General features: G+C 44.8%; 1 protein-coding gene across 1 annotated transcript in view; it reads right to left on the reverse strand.

Moving 5' to 3' along the window:
* PRKCB (protein kinase C beta) overlaps positions 1-2,868 on the reverse strand; it is a gene marked incomplete at its 5' end in the record, with an annotated part of 135,671 nt that extends 132,803 nt beyond the window's left edge. The window contains one exon of the mRNA XM_015813256.2: positions 2,786-2,868. Within this exon, the coding sequence (XP_015668742.2) occupies positions 2,786-2,868 (83 nt within the window). The remainder of the gene's footprint in view (positions 1-2,785) is intronic.
* Between the last annotated feature and the right edge of the window lie 5,185 nt (positions 2,869-8,053).

Consider the following 8,053-nt stretch of genomic DNA (forward strand, 5'->3'; position numbering starts at 1 on the left):
ACGGAGGAGATGGATTGTTTAAGTTTAGAGTTTGGAGTTAGAGATATTAATATTTGTTTACTTGTATTTGAATATTAGCCTAGGTTTGGTTTGGGAAGTCCGGGGGGTGGGGGGATGGGATATAACATTGTGTAATATCTGTGATGTATTTCTTTTTTTTTATGATGAAAACAATAAAAATTTTATATTGAAAAAAAAAGAAAAGAAAGAAGCAATCCATCTTCTCTTGCCCTTTTTAAAATTTGATTTGCTCTCATGCACTTGATGGTCTTCTAACTATTGTTATCTCCCAATCTTGCAGGATGCCCCTTTTCATCCATCTCTCAGGCATTAGAAAAGCACACAACTCCTCTGAAGTAAGGCAGGCAGCTACGAGTAGTGAAGCAAGGAGACCTTCTTCTTCCCACCAAAACCAGCAATAAGCCACCATCTTTGCCCCAAACCAGCATGTGGCTGTTCTGCTCTCTGAATGGCAGGAGAGGCCCTTTGGAGGCCCTCGGGTGTCTGCCAGCATTCAGATTTGGAACCTGTTGTCAGACCCTAAAGACCAAGCAAGACACACTGAGATTCTTCGAAGCAGTTTGTTCCATTGTTCCTCACCTCTAGACAGAGAACTTGCCCAACTGAAACAGACTGTTTGCACCGCTAAACATACTCTGAGAACTGTTGGGGAGGAGCCATCTTAGCTCTCTTTCTCCCACACAGACTATCTAAGCGTTGTTCTCTCTTGGTCTCCTGGAATGCCTCCTTCCCTCCCTGTTGGGAATGAGGAGCCGCATTCCACCACCCTAGCAGGCCCCAGGGGGGGGAATGGAGCAGTTGGAGTCAACAGAAGAGGCCTCTCCAGAGCAACGTCTCAGAGCATCCGAGATGCCACATTCGGAAGGAAGGTGGCCTGGGGCGGGTCAGTGGAGGACCCGTCATCTGATGACCCAGAAACATCTTGACATTGGAGAGTGGCAGCATCTGTCTCTGGGCCAGGAGGTGGAGAGAGAGGAGGAGGAGGGGTGCAAGGCCAGATTCCACTAGAAATCAAAAATGCTGTGACCTTCGTTCACAAGACACATCCTTCAAGCACCATCCCTATCTCCAGCACAGAGAGCCTGAAGCCCTTGCAGGATCCCCTAATCTGCTCAAGATCGAGGATCAAGTAAGCAGGAGGGGAAGGGAGAGAACTGCAGGGAAAAAAATCTCTCCTCCTCCTCCCAATTCCCCACTTCCAGGTGGAAAAGCTGGAACTCCCAACTCCCCACTTCCAGAGTGGTGGAAAGAGCGGTGGAGGCTTCAGGCTGCGCTCAGCTGACCAGGCAACCCACCTCAGTCAACATTTTAAAGATCTGCTTCACACCTGCCTGGCAGCTGTCCTGTGAGGACAATCATCTGGCTGTATTTTGGTCTGTTCATCACCAAAGAGACTAAAAATAGAGGCAGTTGGAGAACAGAGGCTCATCAGCACCTCCCCATCAATCACAGTGGCAGCCTCTGAAATTAGCTCTTCCCCACTGACAGCACATCGCTTCAAAGGGGGTGTGTGTGTGCACTTGTCTTGCTTGGTGCCTAGAATGTGGATTCTCTCCAGATTTTCTAAAGACTGCTGAAAGCAGAATCTGTGTTTTTATTGTTAAATTAATTGCTGGGTTTCTAGCTCAAAGGGCCTGGAGGTGCCATTTATAGATATGTATAAACGTTTGGAGTATGGCAAAAAAAAAAGGGGGAGCATTTGGCTCCAGACTTATTTTTCATTTCCTCCTAAACTTTCAAGATTCTGAATGTTTAATTTTCCTTTTTGATAAGTTTTGCAATTGTGCACTTTCCAATTCAGCTTGAAGAGTCCTCTTTCGTTGCTCCCACGAATGGGTTGCCAAGAGCACTCCTGGATCAAACCATCCATTGCACCATCATGGCTCCATCTCAGATTTTTTGGGCCATATTCTGCAGTCCCCTCCCCAGCATGGCAGGTGGGTTCCACAGGAAATGGAGGAGGGGGCAGGAAAATGGCCCCTGAGCAGAGAGGATCCATTTGGCATGAAAAGTGGACTCTGGCTTTCAGCCTGGTGCATACTCAAAACAGTATTTTAAAAACCAAACCAGAATACAGAAAATATATCTGGGGAAGCCAAGCTGTGAATGGGCTAAAGGGGCTGGGGGCAAAAAAAAACATGGTGCCCATGGCCATATGATCAAAGCCTCCCCCCCATCTTTTACACATCAGGGCTACCCTCCCTCTGCAGACATCCCTGTAAATTAAGAAAAAATTTCCATGGGAGTGCTGAGATTCACCAGGTGTCCTGATTCCAGACAGGCCTTGATTCTGTTCTCCAGGCTTAGTTTTTCCTCTTTTTTTTGCAGATGGATTTGGGCTAACCCCCCTCCCCCTCACACACACACATATGCATACACACACAGAGGGAGAAAGACAGTTTGAGGCACTTGAATGGAATTAAGGACACCAGCTGCAAAAGCTGTTCAAGGACTGAACATTCAAGTCTGTAGTGAACTTTCCTCCTGTTCAAATCAAACCACAAAAAATGTGCAATTTTGATTTTTCTTTTTTAGGTCTGCAAATGAAGCCAACTGGCTTTACCCACGTACATTCTGCCTTTAGGTCATGTAAATCACATGCCCACCTTCCCTCCTCCAGGGAGCGTGCCCCCAAAGCACCCCCTGAGCATTCCCAGCGGGGAGTGGACTCATGGTCTCAACCACAACCCCAGGCTGGCTCTTTTGGTGTTGCCCCTCAACTGTCCCCTCCATCCTTCCGGCCAGCTCTGCTGAGTTTACTCACGTCGGAGGCAGGACCCTTGTCGGCCCCTGGGCAGGAGAAGGTAACAAACTCGTGGCACCTCTTGTGGACAACGAAGCAACAAACTGCAACGAGAAAAGTGAGGATGCAGGTTAATCGGGGGGCTCGTGGAAAAGGGAGAAGCGGTCTTCAGTCTGGCCTAGGGATAATCCTTGGGGTACCCCATGTTATCCCTACTAGGTTGCTTACTACATTTTCTGCACCCCACATCCTGATTTTGCATTTAATGTGGATTTGTAAGGCAGAAGTAATTTGTTTTCCTGTCTTTTAAAAAAAATAAGATGAATTTGTTTAATTTAAGAATGTAACAAGATTATTCCTCAATTTTATGTGGTGTGTGTGTGTGTGTGTGTGTGTAAAAACAGACCTTGCAAGATTTTTCTCCGCAAAATTCATGAAGAATTTTGCAGAGAAAATCATTCTTCTGTGTGAATTAGCGGCAAGCAAAGCCCGGCTCTGCAGGGGCCTTTGCTAACTCTAGTGACTATGGCCCACAGCCAAGATGGATGGGAATTGTAATCCAAAACATTTGGAGATTGAGCAAAGGGGTCCAAGGGATGCAATTAGATCAAGTCATTTATTTATCTGCTACTCTAATCCACACAACAGTCTTAGCAGATTCATTATAATCTAGACTCAGCCCTTTGTGCCCGGGACCAATAACAGAAGAAGAGGCAGAGACTGATCTTTATGTTTATCCAGGGGTCCCCAAACCCTGGAATGAGCCGGTCACTTAAGTCCGCTGACATCTGCCTCTCCTTCTGCACTTGACCAACACTGCAAATCACTGATTTGTCCAGGCAGACCTACAATTCCTGAGTGGTTCAGGAGCAGAGCTAATGCCCAAATGCCGCAATCAGTTTCTTTTGACAAAATGGTGTGGTGGTATCAGCGACCCTACTCATCGGGAATCCAGATTCACCCCATTTCTGCCACAATGAGTGTGCAGGCTTTCTACCCCCCAGCTACGCCCATGGCCAGAGCAGAGGGACAACCTCTCTATTTATCTATTTATCAAGTTTATATGACACAGACCCCCATCCCACAGAAGGTGACTCTGGGTAGCATGTAATAAAACAATATATTATAAAACCACTTTTATAAATATTATAAAATATTTTGTAAAACCACTAGCCATTTAAGCAATTATACATAAATGAAAACAAGATCACAAGAGGGCTAAAATCAGAATGTTATCTACATGGTGCGGCCAATGCGGGCAGGCTCCCTGCAGCCGGAACTGTAGGAGATGCAGATGAAAATGCATATACTGAAAAAACTGAATAACAAATGGGCTTGGCTCTCCCAGTTCAAAACCATAAAAATCCCTCCTGCAAATGCCAGAATTGGCACAGCCGGCCCTATCTGGGGCCAAGGGCTGCCCTCCAGCTGTCTGCAAAGGACTAGCAGAGTCACCCAGGGCAGATTGGGTGCACGTGGCCATCTCAGGAATCAATCGATGGATCGATCTCAGCAATCAATCGATGGATCGATCAGGCCGTTCTTGCCACCAGGCCGACTGTGGTGAAAGAAAGCCATTTCCTTTACGAGGGAGTTCCAGCTGCACCCAGCCCTTAGGAGTCCCCGGCTGCAGCCTGAATGGTTCGATCGGCCCACAGACTTTGCTGGGCAGGGGCAAGGAGGCCAAAGTGCGCAACACAGAGGCCACCTGGCACTGCATCTGCTCCTGCTACCCCTGGACTTGCTGGCAGACAAGCAGAGGCCAATAGGAAGAGAGGGGAGAGCATTTCAGATGGTAGCAGGTCACCACTGCACAGCGTCCACACCAAGAGAAGGTCTGCATGACAGCCTTTACATGTGATGCTAATCAAGAGAACACACATGGCAGCTTAGAGACTTTGCTGTGTTTCATGTAGGGAAGGAGAGACAGAGGAGGAATACAAATTTGCCCAATTCACACATCTCTGATTGGACAGTGACTGATACTCCTCTACCAATACATGCACTATATGTAAGAGAACACTGCATATCTACAGAAATGCACATGATCCAAGATAAAATCTCTCCAGAATGTATATGGGTCAATATAAAAGAAAAAAAAAGTGACATTACCATAGGTGTATATTACAGGCCACCCAACCAATCAGAAGAAATAGATGAACTCTTTACCAACCAATTAACAAATGTATGTAGAAAGCACACCACAGTAGTAATGGTAGACTTCAACTATCCAGATATCAACTGGGAGACAAACTCTGCAGCGAGTGGGAGACCAAACAGATTCCTAACCAACCTAGCCGACAACTTTGTCTCCAAAAGGTGGAGGAGGTAACTAGACGTAAAGCTATACTGGACTTAATTCTAATTAATAGAGAAGAAGTGATAGAGGGAGTTGAAGTTGCCGGAACTTTGGGCAAAAGTGACCACGTCATACTGGAATTTAATATAACGCAAACACTACTAACAGAAAACAATCCAACCAGTGTCTTGAACTTCAAAAGAGCTGACTTTAACAAATTCAGAGAGAACCCAGGAAAGATCCTATGGATGAAAATCCTAAAGGGGAAAACAACCCAAGAATCGTGGGAAACTCTGAAAAATGCAATCATAAAATCCCAGACCAGTACAGTACCACTGAAAAAGAAAAACAAGAAATTCAAGAAAAAACCAGCATGGCTGCACAAAGATTTCTCTGATAAACTGAAAGACAAAAAGGGCAAATACAAAAAAATGGAAAGCTAAGGCCAATTATCAGCAGACAGCCAGAAGATGCAAAGATGAAGTCAGGAAAGCAAAGGCTCAGAACGAACAAAGACAGAAATCGTGGATAATAAAAAAAAGTTTCTTCCAACATATTAACAACAACAAAAAAGTCAACTGTAGGTCCACTAAAGAGAGAAGAAGGAAATAACAGGCAATAGGGAGAAAGCAGAGCTGTTTAACTCATACTTTGCATCAGTCTTCACACAAAAAGAAACTATAGCCCAACATATAGCCCAACATACCAAAAAAAAACCACTGCAAAAGACAAACTAGAAACAAAAATTAAAATAAACAAGAAAATGGTAAGAGAACACCTATCCAACCTAGACGAATATAAATCACTGGGGCCTGACAGATTACATCCCAGAAGGAGCTGGCAGATGTTATCTCAGAACTGCTGTACCACATCTTTCATAAATCCTGGAGCACCAGGAAAGTACCTGAGGATTGGAAAAGGGCTGATGTGGTCTCCATCTTCATGAAAGGGAAAAAATGGACCCAGGAAACTACAGACCAATCAGTTTAACATCAATATCTGGGAAGATCCTAGAAAAGATAATCAAAAAACAGATCTGCGAACAACTAGAAACAAACAAAGTTATAACTAGTAGCCAGCACAGTTTTGTTAAAAACAAATCACACCAAACCAATCTTATTTCATTCTTCGACGAAGTGACTAAACTAATAGACCAGTGAAATTCTGTGGACGTAGTTTACTTAGACTTCAGTAAGGCATTTGATAAAGTAGACCACAACCTACTCTTTGGTAAGCTAGAAAAAAGTGGAATAGACAACATCACCACCAGATAGATCTGTAGCTGGCTGGCAAACCATACTCAACAAGTAGTCCTCAACAGCACTATATCCACATGGAGAGAAGTAAGCAGTGGGGTACCACAAGATTCCGTTTTAGGCCCAGTACTCTTCAATATCTTCATCAATGACTTAGACGAGGGAATTGAAGGGGAACTCATCAAACTTACAAATGACATCAAACTGGCAGGAGTAGCCAACACTCCAGAAGACAAACTCAGGATCCAAAAAGTTCTTGACAGACTTGAACAATGGGTCCTATCCAACAAAATGAATTTTAATGTGGAGAAAAGCAAAGTTTTACATTTAGGCAAGAAAAATCAAAGGTATAAGTACAGATTAGGTGAGACTGGCTCAAAAACAGTAACTATGAGAGGGACCTTTGAGTCCTAGTGGATGATCATTTAATCATGAGCCAGCAGTGTGCAGCAGTAGCCAAAAAAGCTAATATAATCCTGGGTTGTATAAACAGAGGCATAGAATCAAGATCACATGAGGTATTAGTACCGCTTTATAAAGCCCTTAGTAAGACCACACCTCGAATACTGCAGCCAATTTTGGTCACCATATCACAAAAAAGATGTTGAGAGTTTGGAAAAAAATCAGAGAAGAGCAACTAAAATGATCGAAGGCCTGGAGACTAAAACATACGAAGAACGGCTGCAGGACTTGGGTTTGGCTAGTCTAAAGAAAAGAAGAAACAGGGGAGACATGATAGCAGTATTCCAGTATTTGAAGGGCTGCCCCAAAGAAGGGGGGGTCACGTTATTCTCCAGAGCACCAGAGGGCAGGACAAGAAACAATGGTTGGAAACTGACCAAAGAGAGAAGCAACCTGGAATTAAGGAGAAAGTTCCTAACAGTGAGGACAATTAACCAGTGGAACAGCTTGCCTCCAGAAATTGTGGGCGCTCCATCACTGAAGGTTTTTAAGAAGAGACTAGACAATCACCTGTCTGAGATGGTATAGGTCAGTGATGGCGAACCTTTTAGAGACCGAGTGCCCAAACTGCAACCCAAAACCCACTTATGCATCGTTGGGTGCAAGGTGGGTGTGGCCCATTGGCTGGGTGTGGCCAATTGGGTGGGCATGGCTTCGGTGGTAACAGCAGACTGACTGGGACTAAAAAGTTCAATCAATCAATTCCAAGTTTGTAAAATCTTTTTTTTTCCTGCGAGAAGTTGAAAATGACTGATTGATTGAACCTTTTTTTTTTTTTTGCACACGGCAGCGGAGGCCTAAAGCAAAAAGGTTTTATAAAACCCAGCTGAAGGCCTAGGACTGGGGCGACAGCGCCCGTGCCCACAGAGAGGGCTCTGAGTGCCGCCTCTGGCACCCGTGCCATAGGTTCGCCACTACTGGTATAGGTTCTCCTGCTTGAGCAAGGGGTTGAGCTAGAAGACCTCCAAGGTCCCTTCCAGCTCTACTCTATTCAATACTCCACCCATAATCAACCGTGTCTTTCCCCAGATCATAACTGGCCTGGTTTGCATCCATCCAGGGTGCCATGAGAATAGGAACCGGTCAAAGGATCTTTCCCAGCTTCCAGTTACAGATTATATACAGATAGTCCTCAACTTACGACCACAATTGAGCCCAAAATTTCTGTTGCTAAGCAAGATAATTGTTAAGAGAATTACTACATCCACATGGAGGGAAGTAAGCCGTGGGGTGCCACAGGGTTCTGTCTCAATATCTTCATAAATGACTTAG

The sequence above is a fragment of the Protobothrops mucrosquamatus genome, unplaced genomic scaffold, assembly GCF_001527695.2.
Source record: "Protobothrops mucrosquamatus isolate PMUCROS unplaced genomic scaffold, P.Mucros_1.0 scaffold148, whole genome shotgun sequence".
Lineage (NCBI taxonomy): Eukaryota > Metazoa > Chordata > Lepidosauria > Squamata > Viperidae > Protobothrops > Protobothrops mucrosquamatus.